At 37.1% G+C, this 25,989-nt stretch overlaps 1 protein-coding gene across 3 annotated transcripts in view; it reads right to left on the minus strand.

The window, feature by feature from the left end:
- Positions 1-4,958: 4,958 nt before the first annotated feature.
- Positions 4,959-25,989, minus strand: part of ZFC3H1 (zinc finger C3H1-type containing) — a 39,444-nt gene continuing 18,413 nt past the window's right edge. For 2 of the 3 annotated variants that reach the window (XM_040553350.1, XM_040553348.1), the window contains exons 15-35: positions 25,412-25,960; positions 25,225-25,334; positions 23,887-24,018; positions 22,670-22,791; positions 22,027-22,128; positions 21,573-21,689; positions 20,738-20,921; positions 18,694-18,880; positions 18,009-18,200; positions 15,845-16,082; positions 14,637-14,742; positions 14,354-14,552; positions 13,808-13,902; positions 12,751-12,861; positions 10,951-11,055; positions 10,699-10,864; positions 9,826-9,926; positions 8,557-8,658; positions 7,933-7,972; positions 5,933-5,995; positions 4,959-5,807 (exon numbers count right to left, since the gene is read on the minus strand). In XM_040553350.1, the coding sequence (XP_040409284.1) occupies positions 5,670-5,807; positions 5,933-5,995; positions 7,933-7,972; positions 8,557-8,658; positions 9,826-9,926; positions 10,699-10,864; positions 10,951-11,055; positions 12,751-12,861; positions 13,808-13,902; positions 14,354-14,552; positions 14,637-14,742; positions 15,845-16,082; positions 18,009-18,200; positions 18,694-18,880; positions 20,738-20,921; positions 21,573-21,689; positions 22,027-22,128; positions 22,670-22,791; positions 23,887-24,018; positions 25,225-25,334; positions 25,412-25,960 (3,159 nt within the window). In that variant the 3' untranslated portion in view covers positions 4,959-5,669. Of the gene's footprint in view, positions 5,808-5,901; positions 5,996-7,932; positions 7,973-8,556; positions 8,659-9,825; positions 9,927-10,698; positions 10,865-10,950; positions 11,056-12,750; positions 12,862-13,807; positions 13,903-14,353; positions 14,553-14,636; positions 14,743-15,844; positions 16,083-18,008; positions 18,201-18,693; positions 18,881-20,737; positions 20,922-21,572; positions 21,690-22,026; positions 22,129-22,669; positions 22,792-23,886; positions 24,019-25,224; positions 25,335-25,411; positions 25,961-25,989 lie in introns of all 3 variants that reach the window. The other variant, XM_040553356.1, reaches the window with a different exon arrangement.

The raw sequence follows: 25,989 nt of genomic DNA on the forward strand, positions 1-25,989 counted from the left end.
TGTGCTCTTCAGGTAAGTGGACACTTCCACCTCCTCTTTTCACTTTGGAGCCTGTTTTCGATTTACCTCACACTCTGCTCACCCAGCCCATACTTCACCAGCCTCTCTAGGTATATGGCATACTAACTACCGTGACATACCCATAGAAGAACTATGAGGTCGTCCCAACCACCACCACCCACATTCCTGCGATTCTAGCTTCCGTACAGGCATCTAGCTTGGGATGAAAAGTGAAAGCAGTGCAGTGGCTAGTAATTCCTCATGGCTTGGACTGGCGTACGCTTCGTTGGGTTAGAAACTGGCTGGATAGCTGGGCCCAGAGAGTAGTGGTGAATGGAGTTAAATCCGGTTGGAGGCCGGTCACTAGTGAAGTCCCCCAGGGCTCAGTACTAGGGCCAGTTCTCTTCAATATCTTTATCGATGATCTGGATGAGGGGATCGAGTGCACCCTCAGTAAGTTTGCAGACGACACCAAGTTAGGTGCGTGTGTCAATCTGCTCGAGGGAAGGAAGGCTCTGCAGGAGGATCTGGATAGGCTGGACCGATGGGCTGAGGCCAACTGTATGAAGTTCAACAAGGCCAAGTGCCGGGTCCTGCACCTGGGGCACAACAACCCCGAGCAGCGCTGCAGGCTGGGAGATGAGTGGTTGGAAAGCTGCCTGGCTGAGAAGGACCTGGGAGTACTGGTGGATAGTCAGCTGAATATGAGCCAGCAGTGTGCTCAGGTGGCCAAGAAGGCCAACAGCATCCTGGCTTGTATAAGAAACAGTGTGGCCAGCAGGGCTAGGGAAGTGATTGTGCCCCTGTACTCGGCTCTGGTGAGGCCGCACCTCGAGTACTGTGTTCAGTTTTGGGCCCCTCGCTACAAGATGGACATGGAGGTGCTTGAGAGAGTCCAAAGAAGGGCAACGAAGCTGGTGAGGGGTCTGGAGAACGTCTTACGAAGAGCGGCTGAGGGAGCTGGGATTGTTCAGCCTGCAGAAGAAGAGGCTCAGGGGCGACCTTATCGCTCTCTATAGGTACCTTAAAGGAGGCTGTAGCGAGGTGGGGGTTGGTCTATGCTCCCACGTGCCTGGTGACAGGATGAGGGGAAATGGGCTAAAGTTGCACCGGGGAGGTTTAGGTTGGATATTAGGAAGAACTTCTTTACCAAAAGGGTTGTTAGGCATTGGAATGGGCTGCCCAGGGAAGTGGCTGAGTCACCACCCCTGGAGGTCTTTAAAAGACATTTAGATGTAGAGCTTAGTGATATGGTTTAGTGGAGGACTTGTTAGTGTTAGGTCAGAGGTTGGACTAGGTGATCTTGGAAGTTAACCTTGGTAGGCAGCTCACTTCCCCTCCCATTCCCAGAGGGATGGGGAAGAGGAAAGGAATAATAAAAGCAAGAAAACTTGTGGGTTGAGGTAATAAAATGTTTAATAAGTGAAGAAGAGAGAAAGAAAACAAACCATGTGATGCAAAGAGAATCACTACCTCCCATGAATAGACTGATATACCACCAGTACCCAGGAAAATGATGGGTAACCTTCCTAAACCCCCTCCTTTCCCTTTTAATTGCTGAGCATGGCATTATATGGCACGGATTACCTCTGGTTAGTTTGGGTCACCTAACTAGTTGTGTTCCCTCCCAAACTCGTACAAAACCCCCAGTATATTCACTGAGAAATGGAAGGTCTTGATGCTGTATAAAACACTGTTTATCCATAACTAAAGCATTACTGTGTTATCAGCATTGATTTGGTCAGAAATCTAAAACACAGCACCATACAAGCTGCTCCGAAGAAAATTGACTCCAGCCCAACCCTGTACAAGTGGGCGGGTTGACAGATATGAGAAATATGGTTCTGGAGTCTTTAATATCAATTATCAGCATCTAGTTAAAAATACAGGTCAGATTCTGATGCACAGCTTTACCAACTCTTACAGCCTCAATGTAAGTAAATATATATATATATATAAAGGTACTGTGCTATTGTCAGTATGGATGAACAGCAGAAAGTGTGTTTTAATAGGGTAAAAAATGCTATTCTTTATATCACTATATTATTGTTATTTTTGCATTTGGATATAACTCAACCAGGAAAAATTGTGGGAAAAAAAAATCATGAGTTAAGCCAAGGCTTTGTTTTCCCTCCCTCCACTCCTTGCTTTGTAATCTGGGTAGAAGATACAAAAAGCTTGTTATTGTCTTCACAGTATGTTCCAGAGGTATGAAAAGGGTAAGATAAAGTGACCCAGGAATCTACCATCAAAGCCCAGAATGCAATTCATGTAGGAATAGCATTAACTCAGCGCTACAAGCAGACGTATAAACCAGCTAGGTACAATTACATGAACAACAACAGCAATTCAAAGTCCAGATGCTGCTGCAAAATGACTTGCTAGCTGTGGAGACCAACAGCTTTAACTCTTAACATTCAATTGCTCAGCTAATGAGCCAGAGGATCACAGATAGATGTTTCTTACTGAGATCCGATGTGGAAGAGGGCTTAATTACTGCTGTGTTGTGTTTGCTAAGTTTTATTGCAAGACCTCTGGCAGGACACGCTAAGCTACAAAACAGTGAAGTGATGCTGATGCGTTCTGGACATAAGGTTAGTTATCTCACCTAAAGATAAGGAAATGGCCAGCTCATGGAGCAGAAATCACTACCAAGTCTTTGCTTCTCTTGTGCTATGAGACACATCAGTTGTCTTGAGACTTGCAGTAGTTTGGCCTGCACTATTAATTGCTGTCATAGCCTCTGAGCAGTTTGTTCACAACCTTGGACTCAATAGGCCATGCTGCAAGGAAACCAAGGAGAAATAGTATATATATGTATGTACGCGTACACACACGGGCATGTATAATACAGGCTGAGCAACAAGGATGCCATGCTCACAGATACGGAGCCGAGCACTTCCTCTTGCAGATTCATTCCCAAACCAGCTGTCCGTATGCTGTTGGCTGAGGGAACCACACTCAGTTGTGTGTACAGCCATCTTCATCACTAGGTGACCTGCTCTGACAAGGTGCAGTCTACTAAGCAGCGATTTACATTGCCCACCCCCATTCTGCACCCAACCGATGCCAATGCCAAATGTTCAGAGCCAATAAACCCACACCACAGTTACCCAGGACTACTGTGTTCAACAGTTAGGTGCTAGAGAGCACCAAGATTTACAGGAGGTAGTAGGCATTCATTTTGCATTTCATTTTGTGCCCATTACCTCTTATCCTGCCACTGGGCACCACAGAAGAGAGACTATCTCCTTTCTCTTGGTACCCTCCCTTTGTACACATTGACAAGATCCCCCCAAGCCTCCTCTTCTCCAGGCTGAACAGGCCCAGCTTTCTTAGCCTCTCCTCACAGGTTAGGAGCTCCAGGCCCTTCACCATCTTGGTTGCCCTGCATTGGACTCTCACTGGTATGTCCACGTCTCTCTCCTTCACTTGGGGGATAGTGGGGAGGGCAAAACTGTACCCAGTGCTTCAGGTGTGATGTGAGTAGAAGGGTCACCTCTCATGACCTGCTGGCAATCCTTTGCCTAATGCAGTCAAAAATACCATGAGCCTTCTTAGCCGCAAGGGCACATTGCTGACTCATGTTCAACTTGGTGCCTGCTAGGACGCCTAGGCCCTTTTCTGCCAAGCTGCTTTCCAACTGGGTGGCCCCTAAGAGTGCACTGGTGCCTGGGGTTGCTCCTCCCCAGATGCAGGACTCTGCCGTTCTTCTTCTTGGACTTCAAGAGATTCTGGTTAGCCCACCTCTTCATCCTGCCATGATGCTTGCAAATGGAAGCACAACCTCTGGCATGTCAGCCACTCCCCCCATTTTGTCTCATGTGCAAACTGTCTAGCTCATTTGTTAAACAGTGCTTTTGTCTGTTTAATTTGTTAACTAACATAACACCACAATATGGAAGGGACTCAGTTTTGACTGGAGACTTGACCGTATTACATTTTTCTGTTTTTACCATTTCATCTCTTCTGCTGTTTAATCACAATACAAGTACTGCACTCATTTATGTGTTGTAAAGAAAGTGTTTGCCATCAGAGTTCGAAAAAAAAAAAGGCAATGTATATAAGCCAACATTTACCCTACTTACAGGCTTTTTAATAAAAGTTAAATACTGTGTTTTATAGTCTTTCTTCATTCTGAACTGTATTACAAATTTGAAGAAAGCAGATACTACTGTACTGCAATGAAGAATGGACTTGGGTCAGCTTTTTGATAGTGGTTGTGTAGTCTGTAAGAAAGTTTGACCATTGAAGTTTAAATAATTCACGTTTAAATAACAAAATTATCTAAAAAGACTTAAAACGTCATCATCCTCCCTTCCCCAAGATGAAAAAAAGGTATTTACCACTTTCCTCCTTTAAGAGAGCTACGTCATGTGTAACTTTATATACAGCAAGAGTTTTGAAAATTCCTAGAAGTTATGTCACAACCCACTTTCACAAAGGTTAAGACCACTTGTTCATTGTCCTCATGACATCTGCGTAAGTCATCTATGCAAGAAATATCACAAGCCTCTTACGATTTTGTATAGATGAAAAAGCAGACAGAAAGCCAACCCAAGGTCAACGGTCCCACAACTAGTTCAGTAGATGGGCATCATCTGCCACGTACACACTGACTGGGGAAAGAGGGCCTCATTTTATTAAAGCTGAAAATGAAATAATATAAAATGCACTTTCCCTTAGTGACATGGCATTCTTGAAAGGAACGGTCACTATGGAACAAATAGATGTGTACCTGAGGCAAGAAGAAGAAAAAAAAAGTCATAGATGTAGTTTTTGCATATCCACAATCGGTAGCTCAACCACATTTGCTTACCCTTTGATCAAAAGAAGAAGGACAAAATATGTATGTGTTTTGTTTTGTTTTTTTTTTTTTAATAAGGTCAGCTTATATTGAAAATCTCTGTAAAAACAACTAATGCTGCAAGGTAGTACCAATACAAAACAGATCAATATTAACTTTAAACTGTTAAACTTTATTATAAATTAAAATTTCTTTACAAAAATTGCACATAATTGACCACTCTTAGGTTCTGATGCACTGGCATTTGCAATAGTTTCTTTAATCTTCAAGTTTAATAGTCTCTGCCGTGAGTCCAATGCAGAAAAGGGCAGTAAGCAACCCTCTTAGAGCCTTCAAGTGCAAGAAGCATACTTGTGGCCACGGCAGTTACACTTTCCTTAAGAGCGGCTGCTTTTGTTTTAAATCCTGTAATGAAAAAGTCTCAAAAAAGGTTTAAAAAAGGAAAAACCCAAAGTGGACTACTTGCTTTTTACTGTAAACACAGCCCATTAAATTAACCCCAAACACAGATCTCTCAGGCATCAGTGAGAGTGTCAAGTGAATCAGGAACAGCAAAACAAAGAAAACAGAAAATAAAAGGAAAACATGAAAAAATAATGTCTGTCATTTTGATTAACTATACTTACGTACATGATGTTATGAGAATCTGGCAGGGCCCAGAAGAGAGGCCAGACAGCGAGTTCATTTTTCCAGAGAGGAGGGTCATGTTAATTGTTTCCAGGTTCAAGGAAAGCAGACTGGAGACTTGATATGCTCAGCAATACTCATCTGCCTTACGCAGATCTTAGGCACAGATCAGCCTGAAGAATCATTCAACTGATTTTGGCATTTAACAGGACTTATGGCTGACTGTACCCAGCGTTCAGTGATTCTTGCTTTCTGTTCTGCAAGTGTTTAAATTTAAAAGCTCATCTAGGCTGACTCCAACCTCTTGGCACTTGGAAACTAGTTTTCTCAGGTTATCAGTTTTACCTCCTCCTGATGCTTCAAACAAGAGTTGCTGTAAGAGATGGGGAAGCAGATATAAGATTTAGCCAGAGCTTGAGCATCACCACATCTAAGGATATGGGATATGCAGAAAATTTATATGAAACCTCAAACTGAATCATAAGGAGAAAACATTACATCTTTCCACAGTGTTGCACATAGAGGTAACTTATGAAGAGCTCTCTGATATAAATGATGGACCTGTAAAATAAAAACAAATATTAAGTCAGTACCATGTTGTGAGATCAAAATGAGTGATATGAAGCACAAAAGTCAGTTGCAGTAAATTTTTAGATCAGTTTTTAATAGCTTCAAATTCAAGCTTTTTTGCCACTAATAAAAGAAAAGGCAAGTTTGTGTCTGACCTTAATTCTAACCCCTGTATGCACACGATTGATTACATGAGGACATTTTTCTTCAAAAGATTTTTGCCTTATTCATTGCACAGGATGGAACATGCACAGGGAATGCAGCAGCTTATTCAGTAACTTTCACTTGTATACAACTCCAAGGTCTTTCTTATTATTGCATGCAATCTCAACCCTGCAATGAAAACAACTGTTTCCTAGCCCTTTTTTTTTCCTATGACATCTATCTACGCTTTAATGACCGGTATGTCTTTGCAACTACAGCAATTTCCATTTTACCTCTGCATTATACTTTTTGGTTCTCCTTTTCCAAGCATCTACTCAAGCCTCCTTCAATTACTGTTATCTAAACTACGAGCTCCAATCAAGAAGTAATTGGTGTAGGGGTTTGTTGGCATTTTAAATTGTGGAACATTTGTATATTCTCTTAGCAATCCTTTAAATGATCTGCTGAAGGAAGCAAGTGACAGGTTCTCCAGGGATGATATATCCAGCATCTCAATCATAATTCAAACAATATCCTACTTGTTAACTAGACGTTCCAGTTATCTGCAATATTTTACATACACCTGAATTCTAATTGGTTCACATTCTTTAAAGGCTCTCTTCTCAATTAATTATAAATACATTTTTCCAATTTTAAAACCAAATAATGCAGGGATCTTGTAAGTCAGCAGTCTCACTATAGGGAGTGCCTTAAAATGCAGTCCATCTAATACAATGACTGAAGCAGGGATCTGTGACTAATTAGAGATTACACCAAACGATCAACACAGAGACAGAATTAAGGTTGAATACACAGCCATGTCTTTGATGTCTCCTGACTGAACTATTTGATCTTAGAAACTAAACAACTGTCTACTTAGGGGTGTTCTTTTTTAGAGATTCATGGAAACAGTAAAAAAGGAAAAAAAAGATTTCATATGTGAATCTAACATATGAATCAGTTAAAATTTTAGTACTGTTTCAAAAGAACGTCTACTGACAGAAGAGAAGGATGCTGAAACCAGTCACTGCAAGAATGACATGTAATAAGATACAGCAGAGAAGCAGCTCAGAAATGCCACAAATGAGTGGTGAGTAACAAGCCCATGTCTTCATGATCCCCCTAATAGACAGCATCTCTCCACAAGCAGAATATTCTGACTGACAGCAACAATACCAGGAAGACCCATTCTGTTTGAACCGAGAAGTGATTCATTCTGTTGCTGTGCCAAAAAACCTCTTGTATTTGCGTACAGAGGGATAAAAATACATCCCCACACACCCACGCACATTAAGTACCAATGAGTAAGCTTATTATTTTTGGAGAAAAAGAAATGATAGCTTTGGGGTGTAAGTGGAGCATGGGAAATCATTCAAATTCTCTACATGCGTTTGCCTGGCAGAAAAACCCTTCCAACTGATTGCAAAGGTAGGTAGTCATTAGTTATCTTCCGGCACAACAGTATTTTTTCCCCTCTACCGCATTTTAAGTGCTAGCCATCTCCTCCAGGTTAAACAGAAAAAAAAAGGAAGGGAGGTGGGGAAATATAGACTTCCCTGTACAGGAAAGATACAAATAGTATGCAGAAGTACTAAAAATATAATCCTTTCTACCTTGATTGACAAAGATCTTTCTCACACTTGAAGCAAATGCTTCAGTGTTTCCACAGAGAATATTTCAACTATCCAGAATTCTTGGGTTTAAGAAATGACCATTTCTTTGGATAAAGTGAAAGAATGAAAAAATTTTGCAATTTTTTGTTTTAGTAAGGTGTGTTGACTTACTTCTCTTTGTCCCATTAGAAAGCACTCGGCAGCAATGGCTCTGAGAAAAAGAAACACACAAAAATATTTATTCTTGAATGATTTTAAATGCCATAATTGGCAGAATACTGACTGTGCAATGGAATTACAAATTCCTTGAGAAGAAACTAACTTCCAATGATGTTAATCTACAGTGAAAAGATAAAAATAACTGTTTTTTAAAGACAACCTTACATGAGCAAGACATTTCAGTGGTTCCCCATTATGAACAAACACTGAAGAAAAAGATCAGTTCAGCATCACTGGATAATGGAGATTACTGCTATTGTGATATATAAAGGGGAGGGTAGAGAGGGGAGACAGAAGTCAATAGTTGAATTAAAAAGGCAACTTGTAAATATATCATTCATCTTTATCTGTATAATATCAATTCACATAAGTTTCCCCAAGAGGGAAATTCCATTTTTCATTTTAAAGATGTGACAGTACCTCTGTTGTAACAAAGTTACTGCTTAAATAATAAAATAATGAAAGAGACTTCCAGCACAAGCCCAATTTGAAGGACATTTCAGATTTACCTTTGTGATGTAAACCTTATAAACAAAAGCAATATCTATGAAAACAGATGTATGACTGTTGCATTACATTTTCCAGATGGCCAGGCATGTTGGGATATTATATGTAAACATCTTGGCTTGCAGTTTCAGAATTTGAACATTGCTCTCCTCCCAGTATCGCAGAAGCAGTCTGTAAAAGGCATTCATGAGAAAGGAACACTGCTCTAATCACTGGGAGCAGAAAAGCAATGCAAAGATACATACACATTATACAAAATACGTTACACCTAATCTCAACCAAGAGTTGCGCGTAGGAAAAAGAGGCAAGACACCACACAATAATGATTGAACATGCTCTTGAAACAAAAAAGAAGTTAGGTACACCGTCAGAGAGTAACTACATAGTGTGAAATCACAGAGAAAATATGATCTTGGCACATTACAAGATCTGTTTTTAGCATGTGTGAGGTAACTGTATATTTGAAGGAAGGCTAATTAGTTTCGCAGTCACATGGCTACAAGATACTCTGCAGACAGTTCTGCTCACCCGTTTCGTGCAGTATCAACATTGCCTAAGGAAGCTGTAAGCTCCACCTAGACAAAATTGTAACTTGACTTAAAACGGAGCCATTCACCTTCCTGTGCTCACAGAAGGTGTGTGTCATTCTCCCCGCACCCCCCAACCCGTGGCCAACCATACATTTTTTTCAAGTCTGGCTTTGAAATCTTCAGAGTCCCTGTTGATGACGAACAGTAAGTGTTCGTGGTCTTTTCAAACACTTACTCAGTACAATGTTCCTGAGTTCACTGCAACTGAATATGCTAAAATATGGATTCTCTAATGCTGGATGAGTACATTTTGAAGTATTGTATAAGAGTCAGTGCGATGTTTACTCTAACTGCTCTTGTTTCCCGAGATTTTTTTCAGAATTAAGGATTGTCTGTCTTCACTAAATAAATACCAAACCTTCAGGTAGCACCGTTAAATACTGATGCATCCATTTTATTTTGCTCCATGTTGAAACTATACTTTTAACAGATGTTAAGTAACAACAAGATTTTTAATATAATATCTAACGTTTCTCTACACACTTGAAATTTACGTTTGTAAATATATACAACATGGACATATTTATTAATAGTTTGCGTAATTATAACCTCTCTGTAGATAAAGGGTTCTGTTTTCAAATACTAGAAAAAGATTGAGATGATATCAAAAGGCACAATGTGACTCAAGCAACATGCAACAAGAGGAAGAGTTTTATTTTTGTATTAGAAATCAAATCGTGCATCTTGTACAGAAAACAGTAGTGGTATTAACCAGCTGTTCCTCTTGATTACAGGTGTTTTTACATACCTCAGTGCAAGTCCAGGATTAGCAGGCATAGTAGAACAAAACCTTTCCAAGGTTTTGGAATGTTGACATTTTGGAATGCAGCTCAAATAAAAAAGAATTACCTGCAAAATTTGAATTATAAATATTAATCTACTTTATCTAATTTTGCTAAGAATAATGGGATGACAAAACTATGAACATTGTGACTGAAGTGAGTTACCGCCTACAAACCTTAACAACAAACTTTATCCCTCTGGGGTACAAAAATCAATTCATTTAAGAAATCAACATACTGTTGCTAATACCACAGATTTCCTGCCTGTATTTAGTGAATAAAAAGAAACACACCGCATATTAGCAAAATGGGACCCAGGAGTTTCACAGAGAGAATAAAGCTTGACAGAATAAAGCTTACAGAAGGGCTCAACTCGATCTTGCTCTCACTTTTCTACTTTATTTCCTCTGTTTCTCAAGCACTATATTTTTTGTGATCAAAACTGACAGCTTCAATACTGTTTCCATCACCCAGCAGTACAGCTCTGCTGACCCTTCTTGCTCAACTATCTCTTCCCTCCTTTCTAGTTTCTTTTTACCAAAGAAATAGTAGTTTGCCATTAAGAGCTGTATTCACACAGTATCAAGACATGCAATTTATTTATTTACGTTAAAGTCTCTCTTAGCTTTACATACTCTTTATTCAGAAAGTCACTGCTACATGTTTTTCTGCTTGGAACACTACTCTTCTCAATATCTCTTTTTCTACTAATTCCTAGCTCTCAGTGTACATATGCTACTGATGCTTTGACACTTATTTTGACAAGTAAATTACAGATACTCGTTAAAAGGATATCAGTCTTTTTGTTTAATTAAAACTGTCCCCAGAAACATTTTTACCTTGTTATGAAACTCGTAATTGGTCCAATAATCAGCAGCACTAAAAGGAATTGGGTATCGTGTGGGGACTGTAACCAGACATCTATTCACTAGGTCAGTAAAAAGCTTGAATTCTTGAACTTTGTTGTTGGATCCAACAACTTTGCTATTGATAAAAACAAGGTAACTGGAAGAAAAGAAAAGAAAAAAGTGGTTCTGGTGGCTTCCACTTAATAACTTTGAGATTAAATTAGTTTTGTCTCAAGAACTTACTCCAGCCAGATGTTCTGAACAATTTCCTGCTGCATCACTGCACCAAGAGCTGCTTCGTAGGCATCCAGTGCTTCACTAATACTCGTGTGAAGAGACTGGCACAAACTGTTTATATTAGAAGTTTAAAAATATGATGTTATATACACAATGTATACTCTTCTATATTAAGGGTAAGAAACAAAGAACTTCCGTGAGAAGCACAAAAGCAGTTTTCAGTTTAGCAGCAAAATGGACTAACCTTAACAGTCAATGTATTACAATGAGCAAATCTCAACTGCACATAAGTAAGAATACAGAAACTGTGCAATTTAAAATGCAATTCTTGACTGAAATAGAAACATTATCCACTGTCTTCTCTTGTAACGCATGCACTGCCTTCTCTCTTTTATTAATCCTTATTATAAGGATGCTCTGACTGCTACAGAATGGAGACAAGTCTTGAGCTTCCATTTGGAAAGCACCAGAAGAATATATTTCAAAGTTGTATTAAAAGAGACTACTTGAGAAATGACATGAAACTCTCACAACAAAATTAAGTGTTCTGAAACATGCTGATTATGTCAGAGAAAAAAAAAAGAAAAATAGTCAAAACTAAACTAAAACCATCTCCTCAAAGAAACATGTAGTCAGAACAATATACAGGACCTCAAACACAGGAGACATTTTTTACCTAAGATTCAGTTATCAATCCTCATTTCAAGGTGTAAATTAAGAACAAAAGCCAGGATTTCTAGTAAGTCATAAGAGAAAAAAGCGTGAAGACTAAAGAAATGCAAAATAGTGTAGGGTTGTTTCAGCTACCTTTCTACAGAACCCTACTGACTAGAGCAACATAATCAGAGGGCCTGATTCTAGTCCGGTTTTCTCCGAGAACTATCGACTATTTACTAGTTTTGCTCAAAATATATATGTGCATACATACATGTGCGCACATGACAGATGTCTATACTTTCTATATAGATATAGATGAATGATGTTTCTGGACAAAACATTGCTCCTTGATCTTTTGAGGCTCTAGTAATTTCAGATTATTTTCACCTGGTAAAAAGTCAACTTTTATGTCTTTTGCCACCTGCACCTATATAGAGGAAAAATACATAGGCCCAAATCCCTAAGCACTTACCGTGTAGCAAAACCAAACCAACACAACTACTCTTTGAAATTAATTTTGAAAGTTGTGTTAAAAGTAATTTAGGCACATATTTCAAAAGCACTCATTTTTCCTCCTAGGACCAAGTGCCTAAGCTCAGATTCTCCTGTGGTTTAAGTTAAGGTCACTAATGACGAAACAGTGACCTCAAGTGTCTTTCTAACAATACTTCCACTGTGTAAGTACTAAAATCTAGTAAGTGAACTTGCAAAGAAATAAGTATTTATTAAATATATACATACACACACAATTGGAATTCATGGACAATACCATAAGCTAACATTGAGATAACTTAATCTAAACCTTACGCGTTATCTTGAAATGAAACACGTTTTACCTGTTTAGAAGCTGACCATCAATTAAAAACTGAAAGTGTCGGAGTTCTGAGCAATCCTTAGTTGTCACCTGAAGCATCGTATTTGCCCCTTTACTTGAAAAACCAAATAGCTACTTATGCAGTCAGCATAAAACTTGCATAAAACTGTCTATACTTTGCAGCAGCCAAGTAGTTTCTCTGAGGACTGGCAGATCATTTATTGAAAGAACCTCAAGTGACACATGCTTGGGCAAATAATGAGTGTTCTGCAATTGAAAACTCAATTTACTAAGGCCTACTAGCTGTTCCTCAGAAATGCTGTAAAAAGCCTCACCAGTATATCTGCCACAAATATGGGATTTGCTGGTTTACAACATCATCTGTAAGGTGTTCTTTATAGAGAGGTGCTGTAAATTCAATTGGCATTGGAAAATTCAGAAGATATCTAAAAGACAAAAAGTAATAGTAACGGAGAATATCCTTCTAACATTGAAGATTCCTCTGCAAACATAACAGTTTAAAAATTCAATTAATGGAATGTATTAAGAACTCACCTACTTTTCTTAGAGATTAGTTTAACTCTATCCAGATAGAGATTTATATAGAGAGCATTACATAAAAAAATAGAGATGGTTTATACAGAAAGTGGTTTACAATATTAGGCTCTAGGTTAAATGTTTCTTTAAATCTCAGACACCACCACCCACCCAGCCCCTCATAAAATACATCAAAACCTAGGATACAATTATCTACCTATAGACACCTACGCTGCATTGCCAGCACTACACTCAATGTAAAGAAACACAAGCAGGAATAAAACCTAACACAACTTGGAGATAAAAAAAGATTTCAAGGTCTCATCTGCATAAGATTTAGCAAAGGTCTTCCTTTGAAGGCCTTGAAAGGCAGTTAGCTTTGACAGACTTCCTGAAGTTTTGAAATATGCAAGGTTCACTATAATCAATTAGGTGCCTAAAATTCAGGTGGAGTTTCAGCAGACTGATTACCAAGCTGTGCCTTTTCAGCAATAATCTGTTGATTAACAGCATGCTGGACCTCTGGATTGAGGTCTTTTACAACTGCCTAAATAACAAGTTTAAGGTATGCAGTTTTAAGTTCCAAACTTTGGGGGAAAAAAAAGCTTCAGCATACATGCATCACGTTCCCTTTTCCCCACATCCACAAATTAAACTTGCTAGCTGTTTCACCTTTAAATTCTTATGCTTTTACAATTTAGTATAAAAAACTATAATGCTTAGAAAACACCGAATCATAATTGACTGAAGTCTTAGCAAAACCTGTCAAGCTAATAGCAAAATTCTAGACTGCTTCGTTTTTCAAGAAAATGCCAATATTACCAAAATTTTAACAGAATACTATTATAGACATACCTTAAGAGATCCATGGGATCATGCTGTTGGTAGGTATTCTCAAAGAAAGCTCCCACAAAATCTTGTAACAGTGGAAGAACACTGCCTGACCTTTCCTGTTTTTTTTTTTAAATAAAAAATACATCAGACATCAACCTGAAGATGACAAGAACAATTTAAGCACAATAAAGAACTAGCAGTGTCTATCTCTGTAATGCTCCTTTGCCTTCACTCTCTCAAGAATGAAATCTAATTGGGACAGTCAGTAGGTAGCAGAAAGAATGAAAACATACTACAGAGTTTACTGTTGCTGTCTAATGTTCTTGCATAAGGAGATGAACAGTGCATTAGAATGGACAATTTGAGCTACAGATTTAGCGCTGTATACAATTCCTTTGGTTACATTAAGTCTCGTCACTAATCTTGCCAATTCTATATTAAAGCAGAACTACACATAGCAAAAAATATTAAGAACAATCAATTTCCTAAGTGTTTGAACCTACACACAAAACCCAAACTTTATAAATCCAGCAGACCAACAAAAAGAGTTTTGGGATGTGGTATTACCTGTGAAATAAGGAATTTACACAACTGATAAAAGATCTCTGCATTCTGAGGATTCTTCTCAAATGCTCCAATCCACACTTGGTAGGCACTATCACTCTGCTGCATCTGCACATACAAGGTGGCCATACTCTCCAATAGTGGGCAGTTGTTAGGGCAGAGCTCCAATAAAGACCTACAAAGTTCTGCAGCAGATTCCCACCTTAAATAAAAGTAACAGTTAAGTTTTCGAGGACACATAGTTGAGTTAAAAATGTCTAATTAAAAATGTCTTGAAACTACTTACCTTTCAAGAAGCTTCAACAAAGCTATCATGTTTCTGTAGAGTGGAAAGCAGACAGCTATTCTTTTGTCAGCCTCAAGGCTCTCATCAGTACATGTTTTGACTGCATCTTCAAAACAACAATAAAATGAAGACCTTAGACCTCAAGTAATGTCAAAGTTATTAAAAACTTTTAGCAAAAAATGTGATTTAACAACCACAAAAATACAGAAGCATGCAAAGTTTTCCAAGACAATGACAAAAGTCTTTCAAAAGTGTCATCCCTCATTCGTTTAAAACAACAAAACAAGACAGCAAAAAAAACAAAACCAAAAAACCCAAACCCACTAAAGAGGAAAGATCCTACCAACGAAGTGTTAAAGCTACATTACACATGGTAGCTTATCACCATCTATTTAAAACCACACTCCCGTATATACAGGATTGCTGCTGAAATCAGTTCTACCAAGACAAAAGGTAACATGTGCTAATTCTCTTTTTATGTTGAGAAGAAATATACAGTTACCCAACACTGAACACCACATTATGTCTAGACTACATCCACTCCTACAGGTTATGCTTGAATATTTATTTGCACACTGCATTACCGTCTGCAGCATAGTTATGTTCTCACTGGCAATTCAATATTGGTGCAGCTAACACTAAGTACTGACACACAAACAACGCTAATATAGTCTCCCTCTGGCAGCACCACAAATCAATTCAATTTCTTCTAGTATCTTCATGAGATCTTTAAAAAGTTACTCAGTTTACTTAAACTCCTAATGCAGACAAACACGCACTTTGCTCCGCCTCTTTTAAGGAAGCACACTAATCTTCCATGAAAGTAGCTTCCCAACAGACATCCCATTGGGAATGAGGGGAAGAAGAGAGGGAATGACCACAGAAGTTTGGCTTCATGCTTTCTTCACCCTCTAAAAATAAGCAAGGCCATACTATCACAAGCCACTGCTCTCTATCCTGATAGAATATCATAGTTAGGGAAAAAAGCTATGGCTCTGAACAATACATGAAAAATTGTGCGTGTTAAGTACCCAAAACACAGACTTTCCTCACTCTTCTGTCCAAATCAGGATGAAATATTCACTGGATTAATCCCAATGGCTTAATATAGCAATATCACACTGCCACGAAATTCCAGAAGTATAACAACATTTCTTGATTTGTAAGAAGTGAGTAATGCAGTGAATAGTTTACTTCCTTAATCTTACCTTCAAACATAGCTAACAGCATATCAGGATCAGTCTTCACATCTTGAACTGTTTGCCATGGTATTAAAAATGGTTCTTTGTTCATTATCCTTGAAGGACCGACATTAGCTGGATCATAGAACTTGACTGGGAGAATGCCGAATTCAATTAAATGTATGTAAGCCAGCCAAGCCAAGCAACGATCACTTACAGTAAGGCGTTCTGATATTATCTTTTCATTTGCTGATTTTAAGGCATTCTGTAAAGATCAGAAGAAATACATTATATATTTAAAATATATAATCTTTAAGATCTAAGAATGAGAAGAGGAAACAGGAAGAGTAGTTTTAATGTTCTCAAAACTTTTCCACAGAAAAGACAGGAAATAATTCATGCTATCAATCATGATTAAATTTGGCTTTGAATGAATTTTTGACTATATTTAAGTAATATGCAGCTACATAATTTCTAGTAATAGTTTTAGGAAAAACTGCTAAGATCGTTATTTTGAAAGGGGAACAAAGATAGACGTTGAAACCATGCATCTCTCAACATTTGTCGGCTTAATTCTGTGACAATTACATCCAGTTACATACAAATTATTTATTATCTCTGGAGACAACTCATCTATGAGTTGGATACTGCTTGCTATACCCTATTAAGAGTCTCGTGTGGTTTTTGTTTTGTTTTTATAAGTTTTAGTTATACAGCTACTAAGTCACAGCTTTTCAAGACTCCTGAAAGCACTAGCATCTCTAGAGACATTGGTTAGGAAAACCTGAAGCAGTATCCTGCATCTCAGAAGCGTTTCCAATACCTTTTTTTAAAGTCACATTGAAAACTAGAATAGCCCATTTAAATTGACAGGTCCCAAATAAAATCATTAGAACAAGCAATTAGTCTAAACACAACTGCTCCTAAAACAGAACAGACTCTGATGGCTAGAGGTATGCAAACTTTTTTCTAGACAAAAGCAGCACAACCAAAGAATGTGCTTTCAAGGGAGTCAAAGTACTTGCAAATTTAGGCAAAATTCTACAAGATACTTACGGAGTACGAGGTAAAAGCTAAACTTTCCAAAATGTTTCGCTTATTCACCCTTCAAAATATTTACATTAGAAATTTTTCTTTCAAATTTTCAAAGAGAAGTATTACTACTCAATTTGAAATAACATTTATACTTAGAAATCATCTCTTATTAAATGTGGTTAAGTAACGTCTCCCTGAGATAGTCTTTCCAACTACACATTACAGGTGAATATTAAAAAAGGTTTGGTTTTGTCATGATGCTTTGGGTAAGGGAAGACAACCCACGTTCTTCCCTCATACAGTCTGGATTTTCATTTCAGTTTGATGCATACTTCTTTCCCGTTCTTTTTGTTCATTCAGTCAAACATTCATAGTTTAATTTATCAGTACTGCTGTGTTTAGAATAGCTGTTGGAGAAAGTCAACACAGCATTACAATTTTCTATTTAAACTGGAGCTAGAAAAAAAACATTAGACTTACACAACTCAACCAAGAAAAATATTTTAAGGTGTAGCAAGCCACAGGTGCCACCTGCTGGCAGGAATTAAAAACTTGCAGTTGAAATAGCAGCTCCAACTTTTAGTGGAAGCTGATGTTCAGCACTCACTGTCACCCACCATTTCTATGGACTACAGAACAGTAACAGCATCCTCAAGTCTCTCTACAGTCACAACAAAAGCCTGAGATACGATTTTGGAGTTCAGGGTATCACTAATGTGTCATTAATGTATCAAGTTCTGGAGCAGGAACAGTAATGCAAAATAACACCACACTGTGTTCTTCCAAAAAGTTACTGATTTGATCATTTCTGTAGCAACAAGAAAACATCTGAGTTCCTGAGGCAACACATTACTCACAGGACTGCTCTACTGCTTACCAGAAATCAAGAAGTAAAGCAATTTCTTGGAAAGTATTGAGGTTTAGCCCTCCTTTGCTAATAAACCTTGGGTATTAGCAACCCAAGCAACAAAAAACAAGTAACAAAAAAAAAAGGCATGCCCAAATTTTACAATGACATGTTTTAAAAATAGAATTCCCTAGGAGATTCCTTCAGCAAATAAAAGGAATGGCTCTTTTAAAGAATACATTAGGAGCCACAAGCATGAGAACGATGAAAGTACGAAGTCAAATTCTGGGGTGATAACTTGGAAGTTACCTGCAGCAGAACAAGAGCATTCTGATGTCTTCCTGTAAACAGGCTTAAGTGAACTCTGTACAGGAGAGTCTCCAGAAGCTGGAAGGACAAGAGATTGGGATTTTCTTCTCCCTCTGTCACTTCCATTAGGAACTGTAGCATCCTCCCACATACGTAGTCTTTTCCATCAAAGGAATTCTCCAAATTCAAAAACTAGAGACAAATAATTCACATTTAAAAAAATCAAAATACTTGCAAAAGCTTCAAGGTAAAGTTTAAAATCACATGAATCATATACTTTGAATAATGTCTTTTACCACCTTATGAACCAAACCTTCCTCCCCACACACACAATCTTCACACTAATCCACACAAAACACTTAAAATGTTAAAGACCAACTTTCTGCATCTTTGTGACTATTTAAATTTTGCAAGCTTAAATAAAAAAATTAAACATCTTGATTTTAAATAACCAATAATTTCTAGAGGAAAGCATAATTTCTACAGATATCCTGCAAACAGAACTTTGAATCACTTCATTTTCTGAGTAGTGTTGCAGAGGTTTTAAATAAACTAACACTACATCTTTTTCAAGTCAAACTTTTCCTTTCATACTTTCCCTAACATACACATTTTCTACAGTAGAAAAAGCATACCTACACCAACACTTGACATATACTTTTTTTTTTTTTTATCTTTTACTTACTGTCCACCAGATTTGATAGGATGGGGCATATTCCACTGCTGTTTCACACATTTCCTGTATCTCCTCCTTTGTTCCTCTTTTTGAGAACAGTCTGAGGTAATGACACCAAATTTCTGAATTTTCTTTGTTGTTCTCAAGAGCTCGAGACAAAACATTTAAAGTAGAATCCAAACACTCAGATGATGAGCTGTGAAAATTTAAAATAAATAAGCACCAGACCTACTTTTCTTTTTTTTTAGTATTAGGACTCAAATCAATATAAAATAGGAAAGTGGATGCTTATAATTAGAATGGAAGTTACAGTCAGCTATCTTTTTTTCTTTAGAGATGTGTTGTCCTTTCCTATTATGAAGCTTTCCATGTTTCAGCAAGTTTTCATTCTTCAAAGGTTATTACATAAAATTATTGGACTGCATGGAAAAATCAGTTTTTCCCAAAAAACTAGCCAGTTTAACTAAGAATTGGTACGATTTATCCAGAAGCAGAAGTTCCAAGCTTCAATCATACAAATGTATTCACTTTATAAGGGCTCAAACTTGAAAAGAAATTTCAAGGCTAAAAGTTGGAACATTTTTGTTACATATTTTACTCTGTATGTCAGCAAGGACAGTGTTTATTCCAGGTTTCTTTGCATGTCATAAATTTACCTCTAAGCCACCAAAAAAAAGTTGATTTTACTTTGAGATGACTGGTATCACCTCATGATAATTAAGTAATACAAGATTAGCTTAAATAAGCGAGTAAATTACAAACCACAGAGCTAACCTTCAATTTATAAACAAAGCTCTGTAAAACCACAGAAAGCTTTTGAGACCTTTTGAGACCACATTTATTCTGAGAACATCTTTAGAAATTAATTTGCATAGACATTTATGAGAGGAAGAACACATGTTCCAAAGTAAAACTAAAACAATTATGTACAAGACTCAAATCTTCTTCCCCTGTACTCCTCCTCTTAGCAGAGCACATTATGAAAAGCCCAGAACCACTGCCATCCACAAAACCACTCAGTTAAGTGTAATACCAAGATGGTCTTGGGGAGGATGTGCTCCGAAAAAGGATTCATCCTCTTCCATTAGGCCCCACCCCCCCCCATTTGTGTTTTTTTGGTCTTTTTCCAACTAAGTTTATATTTTAGAAAGCAATCTCCTCAGTCAGCCATGTGCTGGTAGTATTTTCTTTGTGCACTGGCCTCTCCATGCTTCGGGTAGTATTTTGTTACTATTACATAATAATTCAAACAGCTTACAGCATACATTCCTCCATTCTAGTGTTCAAGCAGTTATTAATACACCTAAAATCATCTATAACGTTTTCCATTATCCGTTTACACGTTACTTTTTAGAACAGCTACTCCTCTCCACTCCCTTTCCTCCCTCCAACAGCTGGTCTCCCCACAACTCCTCTGCCTGAAGCTAGCACCTCACTATTTAGATCATTCTGTAGAATGAAACCATTGTAACAGAATTCCTGCTGAAATCAGCCAATTGCCAATAAAAAGTGTCATACTCTGCAGAGTAATTTGAGGAAAAAAGCTAGAGAAACTCAGAAACCCAAGAGAAAAATTATGAAGAAACTGAGTGTTCAACTGGACAATTTCTACAGGGATAAAACCATATAGCAGAAGTGTTCTTGCAAGAAATCTTTCTGATCGATGTCACTTCAAACATTATTCTAACCATTTTTACTCTGAAGAGGAGAAACTGATGTGATCTTACTGGTCCCCTACTTTGAAACTGGAAGTACAGCGTTCCACTGGAATCTCGGGAATACATTAGGTTGTGCACTTTTCAAACAATTATTTCTCCCACTCTGCCTTCCACCAACTTCCGTACTGAATCAGAACCTACCTAAAGATCAACTGTCATTGTAATTTATTACACACCATACCGCATACAGTAGGAAGTCTATTTTTTCAACCTGCTTTTATGTAATAAATTTGTGGATTTGCTGAAGAAAGTTCTTCAGCAACAGAAAGGAAACTTGATTATAGTAGTGTGGGTAAAGCACAAAAGCAAATCTAAAATCTAAAAAGTAGACTTACCCTTCATTTTGATTCAAATATTTGTATGCAAGTTTAATCCAAAGCTGTACATCACAGGGGTTTTCTTGGACGCTTGCCTCCAAGTTGGAAATATCATCGGTCTCACTTGTAAAGTATCGGATATCATCTGGAGTCACCACAGCATCAAGAGCTGGAACTCTTTTTTTATGTTCTGTAGGGTGGGCTGCAAACGAAAACAAAAAAAACACTTATCTTTTCAGAACAGAAGTGACTTGTCACATTAGAATTCATATAAGGAGTGACATTTATATACTTCAAATACAGCCATTGACAAGAGCAAGATATGGTTATTTCAGCATCTTTTAACATGTAAAACTAACATGTAGAAAACTGGTCACATTTCATATATGAAGATAAGAAATAAATAGCAGTACAGGTTGCTTTGGTTTGATGTTTAAGAGGATCCTTTTTTTTTTTCTCCCCCCCAATGACCTCACTACCAAAGGTTAATTCTACACATTTAAGATAAAACAAAGATTCACTTTTCTTATAGTTCTAAGGAAAAAAATCTAACTTGGTCCTTTGGTAAAGCTGGAACATTAAATTGCTCACTTTCAAAAACAGGTAGAGGCTCCACTTACACTTCCAATCTCAAATTATACTAGTTATTTGTTTTGTCTCCAGTATGACAAATTAAGGTCAAACTTTACTCAAAATTATGCAAAATAACGTTTGCAAACAGGAAGTATGAGGAAGTCAAAAGAACTACAGAAAACATTGGTTTTCTTCAGAACCACTTTAAGAATTAAATGTTGGGAAGAGGTTTGTAGGTATTTTTCCACTTTTTTAAGTGGATGCCACACTTCTGGATTACCATATTTAATTGGTCCAACAGACTGTTCCTCCTCACTGCTGCTACTATCTAACAGAGGTTTTCTCCAGTACTTCGGTCTCCATTTCCTTTTATCTTTCCACGTTGTAAATGGAGGTGCTGTAAACAAACAGAATAGTAGAAATTATTTTACTTTTCTGTACTTCAGATTAAAATGTCCTTAAGGATAAAGATTATAGATGTATACGTGTTGCACTTGCAAAATCTTTAAGTTTCAACAGCATTTAAAATCTGTTGTTCTCAACCACATAAGTCACATTTTCAAACTGGACTCCAAAACTACTGTACTAGGTTCTTAAAACAAACTGTCATTTTTAATCTACCATGAGCATAATTTACAAGCTGAGACAAAAAAAGGAATATTCTTTGTTTAGAAAGTCATTAAGGTACCTATAGAATTTTAAAAGTTTATATTGTATTTATCGAGGTTACTTACTGTGACTTTTACTCTCATTGACATTGCTAGCCAGAAGAACAGCCATCTGATCCACTGACATACGGTCTCTATTTATACCAAAAAGTTTTTCAACATATTTTTCTGAAACAAGAGCATTCATATCTTAGGTAAACACAAATGAAAATAGATAAGCAACTTAAGAGCAATTTAACACCTGTGATGAATTCATGAAGTATGACTGCTTCAAGAGATAAGGTAATTTAACACACTGGAGCACAAATCAAAAACTGAACAAGTTCTCGTGTTCAACTTGCCTATACTGCGACAGAGTTATCTTAGAATTCCAGCTCCACTGAAACAGACCAGTCCAGTAGTTACAAAAAAGTAGTAAGGAAGTAGGGCAAGATTTTATCCCTAATCCTGCCCCCATCCTCTGAGCCCCAGCAGTCCTTTGAGTGAAACATTCCACAAATCAATATGGTTTTTCCCTCTCTGTAAAGACACTAAGGTAACCCACTCCTGACTGCTGAATTGGACAATTAAAGAAACATTTTTTTCCCCATACAGCAATATCTTACATGCTACTTTACATCAAAGTACTTGCTCCCAGAGCTTTAATGAAAGCCATTCCCTTCAGAAATAAATCTTTAAATGCAAAAGTAAGCAAAAGATTCTTAAAAACCTGTGGCAGTGCTGATTTCCTCATCAGTGCTTTTTTCCGAACAACCGATCAGTTCTAAATTGTAAGACAGAATATCCTGAAACAGCTGTTTTCGGCTCAGAGTGCAATCTTTCATGTGCTGCCTAAAATAAACAAATAAGCGATTAAAATACTTATCATAGCAACAATTTAATAAGGCCCATAATTATAAAGTTGTTTTTAGTACACGCTCAGGTAATGCATAAAGAAAACGATACCCATGTAAAACAATATAGTCTGCTTTGAAATTTCCATTAAATATTTCTGGACCTTCTCTAAACATAAGCCTACAACAATAACTTAACCCTAGTCTTCATTATTTCAGTACAGCCTTGCTCATTAGAATAAGCCTCTACACACTCATTTAGAACTTTCTGGTTCAAACAGGTTAGTTACAAGAATTCGTCGTAACCTTGTTTGAAGTATTCAAAGTATGGTTTGATGATAATAGCTACAAAGTGATCTGAAAGCTTTCTGCCACCAAAAAGGGCAAAGAAGAGCTGAAGTGCACTCCTGTAATATTTTTCTAGTGGTTAGAAGTTTCCAAGGTGAGTGTATTCATGACTAATTCATATCCATTTCTTCTACCAACTTTTTAATATATACTGTGCAACGTCATTTAACAAACTACTTTTAATATTATTTAACACCAGGCTTCAAAAAAGCAGAATAACTTATTCTGCTTATTATTAGCCAGTATTTTCCTAGAAAACCAGAATTCCACTACAATAGTATTTTCTTACAAACTCATTTAATACTTGTTATAAGCTTTATGTCCATTAACATCGCAATACATTTCTACTGTGCTTAACGTTACCAATCACTACCCAAAACTTCACGATGGTTTGACGTTATGCTGAAGCTATAAAGTAAGAGGAGCCCTGTCTAAATTACAGGCAACCAAAGGATGAAATACTTCGTAACAGTCTATACTGCTTTTTTTTTTAAAAAAAAAAAAAAAGAAAACGTGTATCTAAAAAGCCTCCTTTCTTCATGGCTTAGATACAAGATTTTTATTTTTATTTTTTACTGCCAGCCAAGTACCTGAAATAGGGTATTTAAACATAACTTTTTGTAGAACTTGTCCATAGGATCATAAGTTCAGACCTTTTGAAGAAATGAAAACCATTCCTATTTTCATCTTGAATCAGACACCTAGAATAAATTTAGTTCAAATGAAATCAAAATAAAGAACTCACCACTGACAGTCATCATCATTACATGTGCCTGTTAAATCAAAGCGGCAGAAACACTGTTTTGGCTCAATCATATTGCTATAGGTTACTGAACTGAGGTACAATTTTTCCTTGGTTCGGAAATACGGACTAAACCTAAAATGAAATAGCAAATTATTGTGATAAAGCATACAAACTAAGACATTAATTTTATTCAACAAAACGTATCTGAAAAAAATCACTTTTTCAGTACTAAATCTAATATTTCCAAAACCCTACTTACTACCTACCATAAACATTGCTAACCTGTAATATATGAAGGAGGTGGAAAAAAGTGGGAACGAACAAAAGATCACTTCTAAACTGCTTCTGTTCTAATATTCTCCTCTCCTTTACATGCAGAACGTAATTCATATAAAGCCATGAAATGTAGTAATCACACAGCATGGAAAACAAATTACTGAAATTAAACTTCAGTTTGGTTCTAGAAAAACTTTACCCTTGCTCTAATGAGTATTAGATCAATGTCAAATACAAGTACAAAGAGAACCATTAAAAGATTAACTTGAAAAAAATCACAACAGATTTTTAGAATTTGAGGACAAAAAAAGCCTGAGTTGAGTAGACTAATGCTTGTTTTAAATCCGTAGATAAAATCTGTGTCAACTTTGGGAGTCCTAGCTCTCTAAGGAATCCATACACATACATCAAGATAAAATGAATACGCCTGTAAAAATAGCATCTTCCCTCTTTTCCTTCTTTACAGTGGAGGGGGAAAAAAAGCCTGAAGCACGTGATAGGACTCAACTGCTCCAACTCAAATTCCAGATCTTGTTTTCTAAAAGTTACTAACTATGGACCTTTTTTTTAGTCAAAAGACAAATGCGTCAAAATGATCACACTTGCAGGTGCCTATTTTAAATCAAGACAAATCACTGTGGTCATTCCTCCTTTCACTGACAAGAAACAAAAACACATGAGTGGCTCAATCTTAACATAGACAATCTAAACGCTACATAAATTTAAGGACTGCATAATTGAAGTATTCTACTGTGAATTTTAGATCACTTCAAATTGTGTACAAAAGTCCTCTTTTCTTATGTTTGACTATTGTTGTTAACATAACCAAATTCAAAAATAATCCAGTTACAGGGAACAGTATGCAATAAAACCAGAATAATGCACAAGAGGGACGCCTGCTTAACAGAACAAGTATCTAAAATCGTTAAGTTCTCTAGCTAGAGAAAATTGTTACAGGATAGTCAAATTCCTCATCACAACTTGTCTTTCTGTACATATCTGGGTATAAAAGAAAAGCAGAACACATATATACAGAAGTCAAATAGCTGTTAGTGGCCATACCTGTAGGATTTAAATACTAGAAGAGGACTATGATACGGTCCAAAGGGAAATGGTTTTGCTTCGGTTTGTTTATTTTGTGATGTAACAAAATCCATATCCACTGAAATTTCCTACAAAACAAACATACATAGGAATTGCAACACAAGCTAGTAAAAGCCACCCTCATATTTACCATTAGAGCATTTACCTGACCACACAATAGATCTTCCTTGGGTGATATAAAGGCAGTACTTTTCAATAACAGCTCTTTCAAGCTGTCAGCTTTAGCATAAAGTTTTTTCAGTTCATCAATATTCAACCCAAGGAAAAGCTCAGGCTCCTCTGCTGCCTTTTTAGAAAGTTTGTTTATAGTTTCTTGTTTTGGAGTGTCCATGTGTTTAAGGTTTGGTTTAGTATAAGAATTAGAGTCTCTGAAAGATCTCCTTCGTTCTCGGTTTGAGTTAGACAGAACTTCATCATCGAAGTAGTTTTCTTCACTGTCCAAAGACAATTTATCCTGTGTGAGATCATGAAGCGATGGCTGAGGTAATGCAAATTCAGATTCCTCTTCTGCCTGAGGTGCAATATCGGATTGTTCCTTGGTCTGAAGCGCGCGAGCCTCTTTCAATTTCTGAATCTTCAGAGCATACTCATACTCTAATTGCTGCAGTCGTTTTTTCTCTAATGCAATCAATTCTGCTGAATGCTTTTTTGGACTTGATGCAGGGGAGTTCTCCAATTTCAACATTTTGCTTGGCTGAAAAGAAAAAAAATCCCTTTATTTCA

This window comes from Cygnus olor, chromosome 1 (genome assembly GCF_009769625.2).
Source record: "Cygnus olor isolate bCygOlo1 chromosome 1, bCygOlo1.pri.v2, whole genome shotgun sequence".
NCBI classification, from domain to species: Eukaryota; Metazoa; Chordata; class Aves; order Anseriformes; family Anatidae; genus Cygnus; species Cygnus olor.